Source organism: Oratosquilla oratoria, chromosome 1 (genome assembly GCF_046742065.1).
Source record: "Oratosquilla oratoria isolate Oo_2021 chromosome 1, ASM4674206v1, whole genome shotgun sequence".
In the NCBI taxonomy this organism is placed as follows: domain Eukaryota; kingdom Metazoa; phylum Arthropoda; class Malacostraca; order Stomatopoda; family Squillidae; genus Oratosquilla; species Oratosquilla oratoria.
In genome coordinates, this window is record NC_134777.1 from 94121813 (window position 1) to 94142983 (window position 21171).

A 21171-nucleotide genomic window follows, 5' to 3' on the forward strand; every position below is an offset into this window, starting at 1 on the left:
CCCTGTCCCCTACCACTTCATTTATGGGCGATCCTCCCTCCTCGTGTCCTCATGTGAAAGTGAAGACAATGAGAAATCCCTTCAGTGCGCATCAATTTATTGTCCATTCACAACCATTTACACCTATCTCTTGCCAACTCTTTTATCAATTATACAGACATTCCTCTTTTAATCAAAGCATCCTTCACCCCATCTGTCCATCTCATTTTTGGTCTTCCCCTCAAGTTCCCTACTTCCACCCCTGCCTTCCACACTCTTTTTGCTAGTCTTTCCTCTTTCATTCATTCCATGTACCCAAATCATTCCAATATTCTTTCATCAGCCCTACCTGGCATATCCATTTCCACCCCTGCTCTCCTCCTCATCTCCTCATTTCTTGCTCTATCCATCCTTGAATTGAAGATCTCTCCCATACAGTGTCATAGACACAGTCCCTTCATATAATCTTCTCTTTGCATCCACCCCCAGATACCTATTTCTTACGATACTTTTCATTTCCACGAGATGTTTACTTGTTTCCCTCAGTGAGAATGATGGGGGTACTAATGTTATTTAGATTGAATGTACATTTATTTGCTGTTGCATTATGTTGTAAGAATGTTTGGAGTGTAGAGCATATTCAGTAAAATCTGGAGGTTCTAACTGACACATGGCTAGATTTAGACTGCTTTGGAAGGGTGGTCAGGAAAGATGTACTTTGTCACCAGATGCCAAGCAGTCCCAACCATAGTTTGTCAAATATTTCTATACAGAAGTAATTGAAATCCAAAAGAACACATACATATTCATATGTGAATATTTGTTTATAGTGAGTGTATTTGTACTTTTCCTTAACCACACTTTTGATTCTCTCACTTAAACAGCTTGAAATCAGTGAAGGTGCTGAATTGACAGAGGAGTTCCTATTAGATGAAATTCACCCAAAACGCAACCTTCACCGCCCCAAGTTTGCCAAGCCCAAGGGACCTGCCAACCGAGGTGCCAAACGCCTCACCAAAGCTCCTGTTGGCAAAGGAGGGGAGGCTTAGACATATGGAAAAGCCACAACTCGAGGGAGCCATGGAAATTAGTCCTCTACATCCCTCCTGCCAGCTTCCATGTAAGAGAGGAGAATTTCTGATGTGGAACTGGATGTTTGTGTCATAATGAAGTTTTGGGGTTTGACAGATGTTTGTCTGTTTTTGTAATACTGCTCTTTTCAGCAGGACTCTGATTGTAGGAGTATTTGTTGTTAGCCATTACCCCTTTTGAATGTGAGGATGCCAATGATTGAAAACATTTGTGCATATGGCAGCACCCAAGAGAATAACCTGGATGTTTTTTATATACATAAATGAAATCAAAGATGAAGTATAGGTCATTGTATGTGTATGATACTTTGTATATTTTAAACTAAAGTTAAATGAAAGACACAAATGCAACTTTTTTGAGGAGTATAAAGGAAAGTAGGTGGCAACATTGAGCCAGAAAGAGGTATTGATTAACCCTTTTTTTTATTGCATAGTGACATACTTTAGATAATTTTGCTCACAGTTGATGATTTTATTCAGTGGAGGGGCGAACCATACACTGCTGGAGTTTATCATTCGTTCACTTCCTCCCTCAGTTTGGAGTGCATCCCTTTAGTAAATAAAATATCAGTAGATAAAATTATATAAAATATGGCACTGTGTTGAAGTTGATTTGATGATGTTGCTCATTAGAGAATTAAGGGCTTCTCTAAGCTGAATAAAATCATATTGTACGAGCTAGAACATAATCATTACAGTGGACACTGCCCTTTAACAGGTTAATCAAGATAATTTTTAATCCACTAAAGGATGAGGAGTTCCTCTAAGCCAGAATAAAATCATTAAAGGGGATGCTGTCCTTTAATGGGTTAAAGTATAAGAATCTAAGCCTCTGCCACTCAAGCTCAACTTGCATGGCTGTTGCTGTGCCATCTCTATTCTCTCTCTTCTTCCTCACCAACTTTGTCATACCCTAAGTTCCTCTCAACTTATCAGGTTTCTACTGTTTCTCAGTTTTTTTTTCTTTGCATTCCTTCATGCCAAAAGATGGTCCAGTTTCCCATGTAGGCATGTGACTGCCAGAGATGGGAATAAAGACCCAGGCACCTTTGAGATTCTCTGCACCATTGAGTACTCTGAATGAGAGGAAGGCAACTCCCCAAGTGTTCTCACTTATCTTTGTTACTCTCTCTCTCTCTTTTTTGATCTCTCTTTAATACTCTGACTTTGTCTTCCCCCATCGGTTTCACTTTTACGCTCTTTTTCAGCTTGTAAAACTGAATATTATGCTCTTTTTCAATGCTGTACTTCACCCACTCCACATCCTTTCCTCCCTCTACTGCTTCCACCCACATGCCTTGCACCTACAAGGTTGTAGACAGGTATCCATAGAAAACATGGTGTCTACTAGGTCATAAAATAATGAAATTTGTAAAGTCGTAAAAAATTGTAATATTTACCATTGGATCATAAGATAGGGCTACTTTTGTATACTGTTATTTGAATGAATTTAGAATTATGGAAAACTAAATAACTAGATTTGTTGATACAGTAATTGCCTATGTAATTAAGTTTTAATTGTTTATCAGGAGATATCATGATGTAATTTTATGCCAAGTCATTAATAGTTATAAAACTCCATATTTCAGTCTTTGTAGACACCATGGAATTTTTTTTTTTGTAGCGGGTCCTAAGTTTTGCTAAGTTGCTGTATGCTTCTTTGCTGATGTTGATAACATGGAGGAAGGGAGTGTGTAATGAGCTTCAACAGGGATGCTGTTGATGTATTTTTGTCTTTGGAATGTGTATTTATGTAGAAATAAGGCATGGGTTGTTTTATCATGATTAAAAACTGTGTTGGATGAGTTCCCACTTTTTTTTATGAATGGATGCATTCAAAAAGTTTAGTCTTGAAACAGGCTTGAGAATGTCCTGTGGTGTAACTTGCAGTGAGATGTTACTTAATTATGCAAAGAGTAATTGTAGATTATGTGATAGAAGGTTTGGGTCATGATATAAAAAAGGCACAAAAAAACAAAAACCATAATTAGTGAAAAAAAGTTCTGCAACCAGATTGCTGTATATGTTCAAATTAACTTGTGAATATTAAGATTGAAATATCTCCGTAATGGGCTGAAAATTTTCTTGAAAAGTACACATTGATATAAACAAAATATGAAGTGGTGGACCATATATAGAAGACTTGAGAATGGCTGAATGGGTCCATTTTTAGCAAAAACAGGAGATAGAGGGGGAGTGTAAATTATCACTTAAGCTCAAATCAGGTGATAGAGATTTGTAACAAAGTGAAGATGTGCTTCTTTGTTTCTTTACATCCCAGTTGATACACATTAATTGCCCCCAGAAGCCAAACTCCAGATGTAAAGGTTGTGAACTTAGCCAGGTTTGTTCTGCTTGCTGTTTGTCCCCCCAGGAAGTAGGGTTTGATCTGAGTGCTTGGAGGGAGTAGGAACAACCCCCTCTAATTCATTTCCACCTGTGAGGTTGTTTTCTGATCACAAACCCCACCTCCAGGCAGGAAGCCAAATACAGGTACATAGCAGCAATATTAGAATTTTTATATCATTGCCAAGCGTACACACTATCCAATTTTGTATTTGTTAATTGTATACTTTTATATGGTGATTTTATAAAGGCCAACTAGTCGTGAAGTAAGTGGTTACATTGTGGTCAGTTCTCATTTGGGTATGGGACATATATATTTATATAGTGTAAGGAATAATTTTTATTTCTAAAGTTTGCATGAATATGAGTGAAAATTGATTCATACCAAAGTTTCTTTAGCAAAATAACAGAAAATTATTTTATGAATTTATATTTTAAACTTCAACTATATATTTAAGTGAAACAGATAAAAGTATTTAACCAGAGATATATGACCTTCCATTTCTTTGTAACTTAACACAAATTGGTGGACAAAATTTTACTTGTGACCATGTAACTCGAGAAGCATTGACACTTATGATGCTCGATAAAAACTTGACTTTGCCCTTCAGGTCTTAAAATCAGGCATACCTAGTCTCCACACCCACTCACTCACCCATCCACCCGCATAGCATAACCAGTAACAGCCTCGACACCCAGCCAGTTCTTTTAGCTCACCCACCCTACCCAAAACTAGCATTCTTGCTTTACCCAGTTCCATTCATCACAACTTGTAAGAAGAGGAGTGAGGATAAAGAATAAAAGACAAAAATCAGATGGAGTGAGAATTAGCTTGTAATTCATTATTTATTGATTTTCTTTTTTCTTCTTATTTAAGATCACACACACTGAAATGATATGTATGATATTATTTTATATATTAAAATAAGAATTTTTATAAGAACTGTAAACTTTGTGTTGGATACAGAGCTGTGACCATCATACCCTGTATTGAAATGACATAAATGCATTGACCAATTCCTCATCAGGACTATTTCCTATTTGACTGACAAAATTTAAAGTAAGTTATGTTGTAAATATGACCTGGCAATTCATTAAGCATGTAAAAACATGTTTTTGTTTTATACAAATATGAATGGCTGTATGAATTACCAGAACATATTTACTACAAAGATTTTGGGGCTAATCGTGTCTTTGCTGAGATTCATTTGCTTGTGAATTGCTGGGACTCATAAACTACCATAGTAAAGAGATATGTTACTTAATTTGAGATACTGTTATGTTGACATTCTGTACTCAGTCCAGCAGCTGAAAGACAATAACATAAATTTTCAATAAGGATTTTTATTTTCACTAATGAGGCCTGATTTCTGAACTTTTGATAATTCAAGGATACAATTGCATAACAATATCAAAGGAAAATTAATAGAAAATAAGACTGAATTTGAATGAAAATTTATACAATTGGTGAATAGTCAGGGATGGATGGATATGAGCTTTTCTAGATATGATATGCTGATATATATATAGATGTGGTTAAGGAATTCTAGTGCAAACTTTGAAAGAAAGAAATTTGTTTTACAAGATCAAAATCCATGTGAGATGTGAAGTACATTTCTACTATATAAAGTATATAAATAAAGTTCAATTTCCTTAATTGGATTATTGGGTAATGATGGCATTTTGATTATTATTTTGTTAGATGTTGATATATCATCATTAATTTTTGAAAGATAAAAGGTTTGACAAACTAAGTTATGTATTGACATATTTTTGTGTAATGTTTGTGATTTTTTCTAGCTTATTCTTTTGGTGTCTTGTGGTCATTGAAGAAAGTCTTTAAAAGATTATTTCCATATGCTCTGCTGCTTGTATTGTCATCATTTATGTACTACTGAAATGTTACATGTATTTTGAATTGTCTAAGTTTTGTTTGGAAATTGTACAAGCATTCTGTAATGTTTGTTTGGAAATTGTCCAAGCATTCTGTAATGTTTGTTTGGAAATCATACAAGCATTCTGTAATGTTTGTTTGGAAATTGTACAAGCATTCTGTAATGTTTGTTTGGAAATTGTACAAGCATTCTGTAATGTTTGTTTGGAAATTGTACAAGCATTCTGTAATGTTTGCATGTTTATTTTCTTTATTATGCAAATGACAAATTATTGTCATAGTGATGAAAGCAAACTCCATATCTCGTATTAGAAGGATGTACATCTGTGCCTCCTATACTTTTATTTGAACTTGGCAGAGATTGTCCTCTCTTGGGTTGTTGAATACCTGTTTTGTAATTCTCATTATTAACAGAATTACTGCACTATCCTACATCATTTCCTATTTCTTTCTTCATGGTGTCTTTTGCCAAGAATGATCATACCAACAGTTGAAACAGTTTGTCTTGTAAATCTCTGCCAAGTTGAAATAAGTACTTTTTTAAGGTGTCTGCCTTCTAGAATGATCCACAAGATATGATATGCCCAGTAATTTGATGGATGTGTAACTTTCAGCCCAGGGTCCTACCCATAACCAAAAAATTAACCAAAAACAAAATGTAAAGTTTGTGATCAAAGGAGTTAGTCAAAAATACCCTTAACTTTTGAAGTCCCAAAGTCCTGCCCCCAGGTGAATGAAATGACCTGATACTGCTCAAAACAAAATTAGCAGAGGTCATCGGGTCAAAGAGATTAATATAAGAATTGTGGCTCCATCACATGAAAAACTTTGTTAAACCATGTAAGGTTGAGGGGGACTAAAGACTGTTTGTAGGATGAAGTACACAATCAGTACCCCCTCCAGACCCTTTTTTGACATACTGCATGGATTAACGTTTCATGCATAAATATGTTTTTTTCATTTTTCAGCCTTGAATTTGTAAACAATGAAGCAGATCCAGAAAGACAAAATGATTGCTTTCACTTAAATTTTTTATATACAATGTATATTTTTGTCTTATCATTGGTTAGGGATAGGGGCTTTGCTTTATGTATTTTATGGGCTGAAAACAGATTGTGATATTGTATATGAGACTGGCCAAAGAAAAGGCTATCCTCTGAGTAGGAGTACTTGCACTTTTTCTAATTACTGAATGACAATAAAATTAGTGAAATATGCATTACACTTTGTATGAAACCAGTTGTATAAACACCCAGTTTACCTAACAACCCTGTGAATATGTCTTAATTAGACAACATATTCTATCAATATGAAAACTAAAAGTCGGGTGTGGGTTGATGGGACAATTGTGTTTCACAAACAAGACCTAACCTTCTGCTGGACATATCCATCTTTACCAGAAAATTGTCCTGTACAGTGGCACTTTCAGTGAAATCTTGGCAACTAATGTGGCCACCCTCTGTATGAGGGGTAAGGGCCTATGGCATGCATGTATATATGTGATTAACTTGTAATCCCAGTAACCACTATTTATAAGACCCCCTGCAGTATCTAGAAAGCTGGCAACGGCGATTAGCATAGTCCATAGATTTCTCATTTGGTGTCCTGACCCAAAGATTGAGTGGCAATGCACTGAGCTTCATCCCCTTAGTGCAGGGAGTTCCCAAACTGGGTCATGAGCCACATTAATAAACATTAATGAATAAAAAAAATTGCTCTCTCCTGTGATTAATTGTTCAGGAGGTGCCAAGATAAGAGGGAGGGAGGAGGGTGGAGGGGAGTGGAATATATAGGAAATGGAATGGGTGGGAGTGGTTTCTATGCCTTTTTCTTTTTGGCTACCCCCCATGTAGGGGGAAAAAGCCTTTGGTATATGTATGCATGTATGTATCTGCCATATTGAAAATAGGTACATTTTCAGAAGGCTTATAAAGGTGGAGGACATGGTAGGGGTCACAAACTGGAAAAGTTTGGGAAACACTGCCTTAGTATGTGAAAGATAGATGCATACATATACCAAAGGCTTTTTTCCCCCTTATAAGGGAGGTAGCCAAAAAACAAAGGCATAAAAACCACTCCCACCCATTCCATCCCTATCACACTCCACTCCCCTCCACCCTCTTCCCTCCCTCATATCTTGGCATCTCCTGGATGACAGGTCATCCCTGCATTTTGTCCACTGCCCTGGGTCAGAAGTAGTGTCGCAAGACACAGCAAAGCCACTTAATTAAATCGGCAAACCCCCCCCCCCATCCCCTCAAGCAGAAAAGAAGACGGGGAGAATCCCTTTAGGCTGTGTAAAATTTTTCTCACAAATACTCCCTCACCCATCATCCCCCATCCATTCCACCTCATGCATCACATCATCATCCATGTACAACCATTCTCCGTTCACCCATCTTCTGTCCTCTCCCATCCTTCCTCAACAGACATTTCCCTCTTTCCCAAAGTTCTTTTTACCCCATCAATCCATCTCCTCCTAGGCCACCCCCTCATGTTCACTCCTTCCACCACCGCCTTCCACACCTCTTTTACTAGTCTTTCTTCACTCATTCTTTCCATGTGTCCAAACCATCCCAATACTCTCGTCCATCCTATCTCTGAACTGCCTTTCCACCCCTGTTCTCCTCCTCACCTCCTCATTTCTCACTCTATCCAGCCTAGTAACCCCAATCATACTTCTGAGACACCTCATCTCAAACACATTCAAAATCCTCCTCTCTTCCTCTTATGTTCCATGTTCAGCCCCATACAGTGCTGTCGGCACAGTCACTCCATACAATTTCCTCTTAGCATCCATTCCCAAATGTCTATTTCTCATTACACTTTTTAATCCACCAAGGTAGAGAATTTGTCTCCAGGAGCTTAATGTCTCCTCCATTTGGACAGCATTGGCACCCTGCACAGGTACCTCCAGTTGCCATTCCTCAAACCTGCATTCATGTAAGCCATGGTAAAGTTTTGGATTTTATGACACAAGCTGAGTACCTTCAAGATAACAATAAACCTAGATTTTGCAAAACAGACCAGCTACTTCAAAGTTTCTTATTTTTGAGGGATTATGGAGGGAAATCTCAGTAAAAATGAAAATAAATCCATCTTCCCTTTCAGTAGCTTCATTCATAGCCTCGAGATTGTTAGGATGGGATTAACAACAATGCCACCCGTCTTCATAACTCTTCAGTACCTTCAGTACCATCTGGAGGGTGTAGCCCTGAGGTCTTCAGCCTTAATTAAACTTATTATTTCCTTCACCTTTTCACATATGAGCTGACAACCAGAGACTGGCTCCCTCCTGCTAACATGAGCTAATGACATAGAAAGTCTCATCCTATCAGGTAAGTTGCTGCCAAGTATGAGGTAGTAATTAAAATTGACAGTATATTTCAGTCAGAAAGTTTCTCTAATTTCAACCAACTTCATTCTTCCTATTACTAAGTCATCTGGCAATGGTGCATAATGGTGAGTGCAGATGATCTGGAAGCCCTTTGTCACAATCCACACTTAACCCATTCAACTCCGATGACAAGATGTCTTGTCATTTGGTCAAATAAAAAAAAAATCATAAAACACCAAAATTAATGGTACAGGCCCAGTCAGCACCTTGTGCTAGGGCTAAGTAGGTAGTGCAACTTGTAAATCAGCCTAGGTTGATTGAGCAGCCCTATTAATAATCCACTCTGCACACCTTGTATAGAAAGTAAGTAAAAAAATGCACCTTTAAAATTCCTCTAGTTTCACCTGTGCAGCAAGGAGGTGCCCCAAGCAATGTCACCCAAACTGCAGTGCAGATGAAGTAACCAACAAAAGAGAGTGGAGCAGGAGCTCTTCCCGGATACAACAGAACGCCACCGCTGTACCTACACTTGTGCCTGTGACACTTCCCTATCAACATAGGAACAAGACCAACACCCTACAACCAGATTGTCTACTTTGACACGATTGCCCATCTTCCCTAAAAAAAATAGAATGACCATTGAGCTATAACAAAGAAATGAAGGTTAATTTCACCAGGTATCCTGTACTTGTCATGAACCCAGTTTAATGGTGCCGAAGCTCTCTTTACCTCGTTTCTCTCCTAAGAAGAAAATAACAGGATCTCGAGGCCTCTGGGACATGACATACAGAGGACGACCAGTTATTTCTCCACTACCTAGTGGTGATTATCGTAATCTACTCCCATCGGAAATAAAAACTCCAAACAACTGCCGCCCAATTGCACTTACATACAGTCTCCAGAGACCTTTAGGAAAAAAAAAAGTAACTGAGACTTCGATGACAACTGGAACGCTTTTCTCTTTGTCGCCCCTTCAAACAGTGTTCCGAAGTGGCCGTGGTACCATAGATATCCAAGTGCAAACAAAAACGACAATCACCACTGCATTGCCAACAAGTAAAGACGTCTGTGCAGTATTATTTATTTGAGAAAAAAGTGAAATTGTCTTGAAGTATTTTTGGGTAGCTGTGTTCACCTCTACATTCTAATTCCAAACACATAGAACATTCAGAGAACGCAAAGAAACAATTCTTTCCTCGCCATACATATCTATACCCAAACAAGGAGCCCTCCCCCTATGGAAGTGCTCTCAGTGATCGTCTTTTCACCGTAGTAATCGATAATATAACTAACCAACTCCCTTCCCCACAAAATAGTCTGTAGCCCATATGTCGACGACCGACCTAGTCCTATTATGCATCGGAAGCCACCCTGTTCCCTACATGTCGTTAAAAAGGACAACCAATTTGGCATTTTGTGTTTTTAATGTTTTCTCTTTATATCTTAAGCAATCTTATATTTTTTCTTTATTTTTCCAAACCTTATGGGGGCAAGATTACCTTAGAGATAGAATTTAGAAAATGCAAAATGCCGAATTCATCACTTCAACCACACGCACGCTCTCTCTCTCTCTTTCTCTCTCACACACACACAGTACACATGCATACATGTGTACATACATGCACATATGAATATATATTAAGTACCCTTTCCCCATTATAAGAGGGATGGTCGAGTCAAAGCACACACCCACTTCATAAATAAAACCCACTCAACCACTCCCAACTGGACGCGTTGGGTCGTCACGTCTCCAAATACTCGATTTCAATGCCAATTGATATTGACTTTAAACAATTGATTTCAAACGATATAGCTGGAATGTAAAGCATAAACTAGTGACATATTCTTCAGACTCGGCTGCTTTGCAATGTTTAGGATGGCATCTGTTAGACAATTCAAACGCCGTGGGGAAGGAGAAGCATTCAAACTTACAGACGACAACAAACCGATAGACGCAGTTCAGACACTGGAGCATGCATATATATTGGTATGAGAACTTACACATATAATTCATGCGTTGGTGGCATTCAGAATAATAAATTAAGATGGCACATCCGCAGAGAAATTTCGAGCAGCGAGGCATAAATCAACGTGTTTTGGTTATGACGTCACCAATAGAGAAAAGTATAATGAGACCCACCATTTTCGAGGTAATTCCTTTTTGCCCAATTCTTTCACATCATCCAGGAAGCCTGCTTGAGTGGAGGAGTGTTTTCTGTACCTGGTGTTGAGGAACCCGTCTTCGCGTGAGGACGGCTTGTTGAGACTCAATGTGTTCGGAGCTCCGCCGAAATGGAAGGTAGTGGGATACGCCCCATTGCAGGACCACCGGCCTATCCCTGGGGGGACGGTGCAGACTGGGACTCAACAACGGTGGCTTAATCCGGTTTGGTATGTATGTATGTATGTATGCATAGTGTGTATGTATGCACAGTGTGTATGTATGTATGTATGTATTATATGTATGTACAGTATGTATGTACGAGTATATGTATGTATGTACAGTATGTATATATGTATAGATGTATGTATAGTATGTATGTATGTGTGGGAGGAAGGTTGTATTTTCATTTACTTATTTATTTTATTTTATTTTATCATCTCATTTATTCGTTTATTTTTGCGCCATAGATACCAAGTTAGGATTCAGCATTTCAGTGATAATTTCAGCAGCAACCTTTTCCTTGAGGGACTTGCCAGAAACTCCCGACTTCCGTCCTAGGCATCCGGGTTGCAGAAGGAAGACGACAAACAATGACGATAGTCTGTATACGTGGCGCTGTTTGCACAGATAATGTTAATCTCTCGCGTGCCATTTTTTCTTTGTGTACAAACCTTGATGGGGAATCAAGTTGGAGTGGTGGGAAAGAGGGAAGGTCAGGGCGGAGAGCGCAGGGAGAGGAGGAGAAAAAGGAGAAAAAAAGAGAGGAAAAGGAGAAGAAAAAGAAGAAAGATGAAACAAAGGAAGAGAAAGAGGAGAGCAGGAGGAAAAGGAGGAGGAAAATAAAAAGGAGAAAGAGGAGAAGAACGAGAGCAGGGAGATGAGGAGGAGGAGAAAAAGGTAACAGGAAAAGGAGAAGAAAAAGAAGAAAGATGAGATGCGGGAAGAGAAAGAGGAGAGAAAGGATGGAGTAGAAGAGCAGGATGAAAAGGAGAAGGAAAGTAAAAAGGAGAAAGAGGAGAAGAACGAGAACAGGGAGAGGAGGAGGAGAAAAAGGAGACAGGAAAAGGAGAAGAAAAAGAAGAAAGATGAGACGAAGGAAGAGAAAGGAGGAGTAGGAGAGCGGGATGAAAAGGAGAAGAAAATAAAAAGGAGAAAGAGCAGAAGAACGAGAACAGGGAGAGGGGGAGAAAAAGGAGAAGAAAAAGAAGAAAGATGAGACAAGGAAGAGAAAGGAGTAGGAGGAGAGCAGGAGGAAAAGGTGAAGGAAAATAAAAAGGAGAAAGAGGAGAAGAACGAGAGCAGGGGGAGGAGGAGGGAGAGGGTTGTATTGTATTTTGTCCTCGATAGTTCGCCATCGTTTCTGGGGGCAGACAAACGTTGTTCCTGTTTTCAAAAAGGGAGATAAATCGTTTATGTGCAACTAAAGGCCAATCAGTTTGACATCGGTTATCGGTAAAATGCTTGAATCAATAATAGCTAATAGAATCAGAGATCACATCGAAAGACATAATTTGATTCGTGACTCGCAGCATAATTTCTCCAAGGGTAAGTCATGTGTGACTAATCTATCTTTTACACTAAAGTATATAAGGTGTCAGATAACAATGATATTTACGATGTTATTTACTTTGCCTATAACAAAGCGTTCGACAAGGTGCCCCACCAGAGACTAATAAATAAGATTAAAGCCCAAGACATAGAAGGAAAAACTGTTAGAATGTATTAGAGTTTAGATCAGTGACAGAAAACAGCGGGTCACCATAAATTGTGTAAAATCCAAATGGGGGAGTGTTTCTAGTGGAGTTCCCCAGAGGTCGGTTTTGGATTCCTTAATATTCATTATATACATAAAAGACTTGGACAACGGGATTAATAGTGATGCTAGTAAGTTTGCGGACGACACTAAAATATGATGCCTAATTAGGTCAGCAAACAACGTCGATTTTTAGGAAAATCCTAACAATTTGTTCACATGGTCGGAGAAATGGCAGATATAGCTTAGATAACACGATTTTAGAGAAAACTGAGTGCGAGAGAGACTTGATAGTTCTAGTGTGTCCCGACCTTAAATCCAGTAAACGATGCATTAGCGCCAGGAATAAAGCTAACAGAATATTAGGTTTCATTTCTGGGACGGTTACGAATAGAAGTGTAGAAGTAATTATCAAACTATCTGGCGTTTGTTAGAACCATCCTTGACTATACGGTACAGTTTTGGTCTCCGTCCTATACAATAGACATAAATTCACTAGAATTAATACGGAGGAGAATGACCAAAATGATACATGGGCTCAGAAATTTATCTTTCGATGACAGGCTTAGGCAGAGTGTGGGGTGATCTAAAAGAGGTGTTCAAGTGAATTAAGGGCTTAAACAAGGGCGATGCAACCAAGGTCATCATATTAAGACAACAAGGCAGGACTCGCAGTAACAGGTTTAAATTGAACAAATTTAGATTTAAGTAAGAAATAGGCAAGAAATGGTTTAATAATAGTGGTCAACCAATAGAACAGACTTAGTAGCCATGTAGTAAACGCTGAAACTACCTGTTGCAATAAGAAACGGTTAGATAGCTTTATGGATGGAGATGACAGGTGGTAATGGGCATGAAACTGCCTATTGTAGGCCTTATGGTCTCTTCCAGCCTCCTTCAATCTTATGCACTTATGCTCTGTCCTTTTGTCCTATCGCCCGTCGTTGCCAGGACGATTAACAAAAAAAAAAAGTGCTTCTGTTTAGGGGATGACATTTGTTTGAAGAGGTATAGTGACCACTGTGGTGAAAGAGGGAAGCACAACCGGGTGTAATACAAATTCCTCTTTTATCTAATAACTTTTCTTCATTCATTTTTATTTACATATCTATTAATCTATTTATTTACGTTTATATATTTATTAATTTATTTGTTTATGGAGATAAAGAGGGAAACCAGATGCAGTAGTACAGTAGTTGGGAGCAATAGAACCAACCAACATCAGTATCAATACAATATATATACATACACACACAAACACACACACACACAAATACAAACACACACACACACACACACACACACACACACACACACACACACACACACACACACACACACACACACACACACACACACACAGAATATATATGATTATAGGGGTCTATCTCCAAAACCCTAGCAGTTCGTGAACAAACAGACAGGCAGATAAATGAAAGATAGTTATCCAAGTACCTTGGGTTATAAGGTTTCAGAATAGCCTATATATGGTTTTAGGGGCCTATCTGCAAAAACCTAGGAGGAGTTCGTGAATAATCCCTAACCTAACCATACCCCACCTAACTTTAACCCTTAACCCTAACCAAAATATTTTTTAAATGAAATATAGTTATCCAAGTACCTGGAGTGATAGGGTATCAGAATATATATGGTTATGGGGGTCTACAGAACCCTAGGAGGAGTTCGTGAACAAACAGGCAGACAAATGAAAGATAGTTATCCAAATACCTTGGGTTATAAGGTTTCAGAATATATATGGTTATAGGGGTCTATCAGCAAAAACCTAGGAGGAGTTCGTGAATAATCTTTAACCTAACCATTGTAGTGGATTGTTAACACTATATGGTGAATGGTACTCGGGCGTAAGAGAAGAATTGAAACAAAATTTAAATATCTTTGGAGTCGATTATTGCATTTTCGTCCTCGATAAAATCAAATAAAAATAACCAATATTTCAACATTTGGTAAACTTATATAATCATTTTACATTTACATGCTTTCTCCTTACAAAGGCTATCATAGTATGTGGCAACATTAATTTCGCAAATATAAATAATATTTATGGACACAAACAATGGTTTATTTAATCATAGTAATTTTTTATGTCACAAAAATGCTATGCGCGTTAAGGGGACACTGCAGTAATGGCGTGTTACCCTACCATACACCACATAACTTTAACCCTTAACCCTAACCAAAATACTTTTTTAATGAAATATAGTTATCCAAGTACCTGAAGTGATAGGGTATCAGAATTTATATGGTTATGGGGGTCTATCTCCGAAACCCTAGGAGTTCGTGAACAAACAAACAAACAGACAAAGACTACTACTTTATTATAGTATATATATATATATATATATATATATATATATATATATATATATATATATATATATACATAAGTACATATACCCCGTCTGGTGTATTGGCTGCATGTTATTGTGGCAAAGTAGCATGCAGTTGATACTTTAGGGTCTATATGGGGCGCCCCTACGGACCAGAGCCACACATCATTTTGTCTGTGATAGAGGAAAACTTTGTTCATAGAGAAATGATGACACTTTTATACTACGACTGTCCCTCCGTTATGCTGCCCCCAACCCCTTGTTACTGTCCTGTACCATTTCTCTGAATATTCATTTCCTTTTTTTCGCCTACCCTATGGTGGGGGAAAAGAATGCTACCACCAAGTCTTCCCACTTGAGTCGTAAAAGGCGACAAAAAAACGGGACGGGGGATGGGATTAGGAGTCCTGCTACCTGTAACCCTAAAGGGAACATTCCAAAAAAAAAAAAATAAAGGCATAAGAGGGTCTGGGAGTTTTCCAACCAGTATCCTAAGGTTTGGGTCTCTTAATGTGCGGGGATGTGGTACAGATGAGAGTAAAAGGGAAGAGATAAGCAGCATGTTTGTGAGAAGAAGGATGGATGCGTTGGCTTTGAGTGAAACTAAAATGAAAGGCGGGGGCGAGTGTGAGTTTGGGAGTGTAGTTGGGAGGTTCTTAGGAGTGAAGAGGGGACGAGTGAGAGAAGGGGTGGCTATACTAGTAAGTGAAGAGATAGATAAGTGTGTAGTGGAAGGAGGTTTCTTCAAGGTTGATGTGGATGAAGGTGAAGCTGGGAAGGGAGATGTGGGTTTTTGTAAGTGCGTATGGGTCTGGTAGTGAGAAGAGCGTAGAGGAAAGGTAGTCTTTTTAGGTAGATTTAAATGAGTGCATAGAGGGACTAGGGAGAAATGTCAATGTAGTTGTATTGGGAGACCTTAATGCTAGGGTAGGAAATGAACCAATAGACGGAGTGATTGGGAAGTATGGAGTTCCAGGTAAAAATCGTAGTGGAGAATTGATGATGGAGATGTGTCATGAAAGAGAGTTGATGATAGCAAATACAGTGTTTAGGAAGAAAGTCAAGCATAAGTACACATGGGACAGGGTGGTGGATGGAAGGGTGGCAGATAGAGCGTTAATGGACTATATAGTGGTGACCAGGAGTATGGTAGGAAGAATTAAGGATGTACATGTTCTAAGGGGAGAGAGTGGGGGAATATCGGATAATTTTCTGGTGGAAGGTAAATTGAGAGTGGAGAACAGGTGGAGAAAGAGGAAAAGGGCAGAGTGAACTGCTTAAATGAGAAAGAAAAGGAGAATGAGTATAAGAAGAAGATGAGAGAGGAGTGGGAGGGAGTGAAGAATAGAGCAGAACTAGGAGTGGAAGAGGAATGGGGATGGTTCAAGGAGGGAGTCATAAGGTGTGCAAAGATGGTGTGTGGAACAGGGAGGGCGGGAGGAAGTAGAAGGAAGGGTAGTGAGTGGTGGGATGAGGAAGCAAAGAAGGGTGTAAAAGAGAAGAAGCAGGCTTTCATAGAGTGGCTACAAATTAGGACAAGGGAATCGTATGAGAGGTACAAAGTAAAGAGAAGGGAAGTTAAGCATAAGATAAAGGAAGGAAAGAGGAGAGCAGATGTGAATTGGGGTAAGAGTATGACAGAAAAATTTAAAAGTAACAAAAAGATGTATTGGAAAGAAATTAAAAGAGGAAGAGGAGGCAAATCAAGTAGAGAAGAAAAGGTAGAAGGTGCAGATGGAGAGATGATAATGGAAGAGAAGGCAGTGAGAGGAAGGTGGGCAGAGTATTTTAGGGAGTCTTTTGGATAGATTTAAATGAGTGCATAGAGGGTTTAGGAAGAAATGTCAATGTAAAAGTACTGGGAGACCTTAATGCTAGGGTGGGAAATGGTCCAATCGATGGAGTGGTTGGGAAGTGTGGAGTTCCAGGAAAGAATCGTAGTGGAGAGTTGATGGTGGAAATGTGTCTAGAAAGAGAGTTGATGATAGCAAATACAGTGTTTCGGAAGAAAGTCAAGCATAAGTACACATGGGAGAGGGTGGTGGAGGGAAGGGTGGTAGATAGAGCGCTAATGGATTATGTAGTGGTAAATAGGATTATGATAGGAAGAGTTAAGGATGTACATGTGCTATGGGGAGAGGGTGGGGGAATACCAGATCATTTTTTGGTGGAAGGTAAGCTGAGAGTGGAGGATAGATGGAGAAGGAGAAAGGGACAAAAGGTAGGGAGGTTCTTAGAGAAGTAAAGCAAAAGGTAAAGGAGGCAAAGAGGAGAGCAGATGTGAAATGGGGTAGGAGTATGACATAAAATTTTGAAAGTAATAAAAATATGTTTTGGAAAGAAATTAAGAGAGGAAGAGGAGGCGAATCAAGTAAGGAAGAAAAGGTAAAAGGTACAGATGGAGAGATGATAATGGAAGAGATGGCAGTGAGGGGAAGATGGGCAGAATATTTTAGGGAGTTGCTGAATGTGAAGGAGGATAGGGAAGGAAAGATAGCTGCAGTGGGAAATACGAAGAAAATGAGAGTGATGAGTGAGGAGAATGGAGGAGAAATAAGGAAGGATGAGGTGAAGGCAGTTGTAAAGATGATGAAAGCAGGTAAGGCACCTGGTCTGGATGGATGTCATGCAGAATGTCTGAAAAAGGGAGGTTCAGTGATGGTGGACTGGTTGGTGAGGTTATTTAATGTTTGCTGGAGAGAGGGTAGAGTACCGGAGGACTGGAGTAGTGCCTGTATAGTTCCTCTTTACAAGGGAAAAGGGGACAAGTGTGAATGTAGTAGTTTCAGAGGGATTAGCCTGTTGAGTGTAGTAGGGAAGGCTTATGGGAGGATCTTAATTGAGAGGATTAGGAGAGGAACAGAAGGAGTAATTGGTGAGGAACAGTGTGGATTTAGGACGGGTAGAGGTTGTGTAGATCAGATCTTTGTGGTAAGACAGATATGTGATAAAGCTATAGGAAAGGGGAAGGATGTTTTTTGGGCTTTTATGGATCTGGAAAAAGCTTATGATAGGGTAGACAGAAAGGCACTGTGGGAGGTTATGCAGATTTATGGGATAGGAGGAAAGCTTTTGCGAGCTGTCAAGAGTTTTTATGAGAGTAGTAGAGCATGTGTTAGGATTAGAAATGGAGAGAGTGAGTGGTTTGAAGTAAAGGTGGGACTTCGTCAAGGATGCGTTATGTCGCCCTGGCTGTTCAACTTATACATGGATGGGGTGGTGCGAGAGGTGAATGCTAGGGTAGTGAGTCAGGGATTGGAGATGGTTAAAGAAAATGGAGAAAAGTGGGAGGTGAGCCAGCTGTTGTTTGCGGACGACACTGCGCTTGTGGCAGGGTCAGAGGAGGGATTGAGGAAGCTGGTGGCAGAGTTTGGGAGAGTATGTGATAGAAGAAAGCTAAAGATAAATGTGGGTAAAAGTAAGGTGATGAGATGTACAAGGGGTGAAAGTGGCAGTAGACTGGAAGTGAACATTAAGGGAGAGCGACTGGAGGAAGTGGATAGTTTTAGATACTTGGGTGCAAGTGTAGCAGGAAAAGGTGGAGTGAAGGTGGAGGTAGAATGTAGATTGAGAGAAGCGAGTAAATGCCTTGGTGGTTTAAAGAGTGTAATGAGGAATAGACATTTGGGAATGGATGCGAAGAGGAGACTGTATGAAGGAGTGATTGTGCCAACAGCACTGTATGGGGCAGAAACGTGGAACATAAGAGAAGAAGAGAGAAGGAGTTTGAATGTGTTTGAGATGAGGTGTCTGAGAAGTATGGTGGGGGTTACTAGGCTAGATAGAGTGAGAAATGAGGAGGTGAGGAGGAGAACAGGGGTGAAAAAGGATTTGGGAGATAGGGTTGATGAAAGAATATTAGGATGGTTTGGACACATGGAAAAAATGAGTGAAGAAAGACTAGTAAAAGAGGTATGGAAGGCAGATGTAGAGGGAGTGAACATGAGGGGACGTCCTAGGATGAGGTGGATGGATGGGGTGAAGGGGGCTTTGGGGAAGAGGGGAATGTCTGTTGAGGAAGGAAGGGAGAGGACGGAAGACAGAGGTGAGTGGAGAATGGTTGTATATGATTGATGTTGTGACTGCATGAGGAGAAATGGGCGGGGGGGTGGGGGGTGGGGTAGTATGTGTGAGTAAATTTTTGACGCAGCCCGAAGGGATTTCTCCCCGTCCTCGCCTTATATGCAAAGGGGGACGGAGAGGGGGGGTCGCCGATTAAATGAAGCGGCCTTGCTGTGGATGTACTGTGTCTTGCGACACTGCTTCTGACCCAGGGCGGTGGGCAGGGTGCAGGGATGACCCGTCATCCAGGAGGTGCTCAGATGAGAGGAAGGGTGGGAGGGGTGTGGAGGGTATTTAGGGATGAAATGGGTGGGAGTGTTTTTATGCCTTTCCCTTTTTGGCTACCTCCCTTGGAAGGGGGAAAAAGCCTTGGTATACGTATGTATGTATGTATGCTAAATGTGAAGGAGGATAGGGAGGGAAAGGTAGTTGCAGTGGGAAGCGCTAAGAATATGAGACTGATGAGTGAGGAAAATGGAGGGGAAATAGGGAAGGATGAAGTGAAAGCAGCTGTTAAGATGATGAGAGCAGGTAAGGTACCTGGGTTGGATGGATGCCATGCAGAATGTCTAAAGAAAGGAGGTACAGTGATGGTGGGCTGGCTGGTGAGGTTATCTAATGTTTGTTGGTTTAAGAGTGGGTAGAGTGCTGGAGGACTGGAGGAGTGCCTGTATCGTTCCGTTTTACTAGGGAAAGGGGGACAATGTGAGTGTAGTAGCTTCAGAGGGATCAGCTTGTTGAGTGTAGATGGGAAGGCTTATGGGAGGATCTTGATTGAGAGGATTAGGAGAGGAACAGAGGGAGTAATTGGTGAGGAACAGTGTGGTTTTTAGGACAGGTAGGGTTTGTGTAGATCAGGTTTTTGTGGTAAGACATGTGTGAGAAAGCTATAGGAAAAGGTAAGGTATGTTTTTTGGGCTTTTATGGATTTAGAAAAGGCTTACGACAGGATAGACAGGAAGGCACTGTGGGAGGCTATGCAGATATATGGGACAGGGGGAAGCTGTTAAGATCAGGCAAGAGTTTTTACGAGAGTAGTAGAGCTTGTGTTAGGAAAAGAAATGGAGAGAGTGAGTGGTGCGAGGTAAAGGTGGGACTTCGTCAAGGATGTGTTATGTCGCCCTGGCTGTTCAATCTATACATGGATGGGGTGGTGCGAGAGGTGAATGCAAGGGTGGTGGGTCAGGGGTTGGAGATGGTTAAAGAAAATGGAGAAAAGTGGGAGGTGAGCCAGTTGTTGTTTGCTGACGATACTTCGCTTGTAGCAGGATCAGAGTAGGGATTGAGGAAGTCAGTGACAGAGTTTGAGAAGGTGTGTGAAAGAAGGAAGCTGAAGATAAATGTGGGTAAAAATAAGGTGATGAGATGCATAAGGGGATAGAGTGACAGCAGACTTGAAGTGAGCATTAAGGGAGAGAGACTGGAGGAAGTGGATAGTTTTAGATACTTGGGTGCGAATGTGGCAGGAAAGGGAGGAGTGGGGGTGGAGGTAGACTGTAGATTGAGAGAAGCGAGTAAATACCTTGGTGAATTAAAAAGTGTAATGAGAAATAGACATCTGGGAATGGGTGCCAAGAGGAGGTTATATGAAGGAGCACTCTACGGGGCAGAAACATGGGACATATGAGAGGAAGAGAGGAGTTTGAATGTGTTTGAGATGAAATGTCTGAGAAGTATGATTGGGGTTACTAGGCTAGATAGAGTGAGAAATGAGGAGGTGAGGAGGAGAACAGGAATGGAAAGGGAGTTGGGAGATACGGTTGATGAGAGAGTATTAGGATGTTTTGGACACATGGAACGAATGAGTGAAGAAAGATTAGTAAAAGAGGTGCGGAAGGCGGAGGTGGAAGGAGTGAATATGAGGGGGCGTCCTAGGATGAGATGGATGGATGGGGTAAAAGGGTCATTACAAAAGAGAGGAATGTCTGTTGAGGAAGGACGGGAGAGGGCAGAAGATAGGGGTGAATGGAGAAGGGTTGTGTATGGATGATGCTGTGATGCATGAGGGGAGTGGGTGGGGGATGGGGTGTGAGGATGTATATATGAGAAATAAATTGACGCAGCCCGAAGGGATTTCTCCCCGTCTTCTCCTTTTTTTGCATGAGGGGACGGAGAGGGGGGTCGCCGAATTAATGAAGCGGCATTGCTGTGGATGTGCTGTGTCTTGCGACACTGCTTCTGACCCAGGGCAGTGGAC

The 21171-nt window shown here is 40.3% G+C and overlaps 1 protein-coding gene across 2 annotated transcripts in view; it reads left to right on the forward strand.

Moving 5' to 3' along the window:
• The window catches only part of twf (twinfilin actin binding protein), a 48621-nt gene extending 42094 nt beyond the window's left edge, over positions 1–6527 (forward strand). For both annotated transcript variants that reach the window (XM_076181631.1, XM_076181685.1), the window contains one exon: positions 864–6527. In XM_076181631.1, coding sequence (XP_076037746.1) covers positions 864–1028 — 165 coding nt within the window. In that variant the 3' untranslated portion in view covers positions 1029–6527. The remainder of the gene's footprint in view (positions 1–863) is intronic.
• The last annotated feature ends 14644 nt before the right edge of the window (positions 6528–21171 follow it).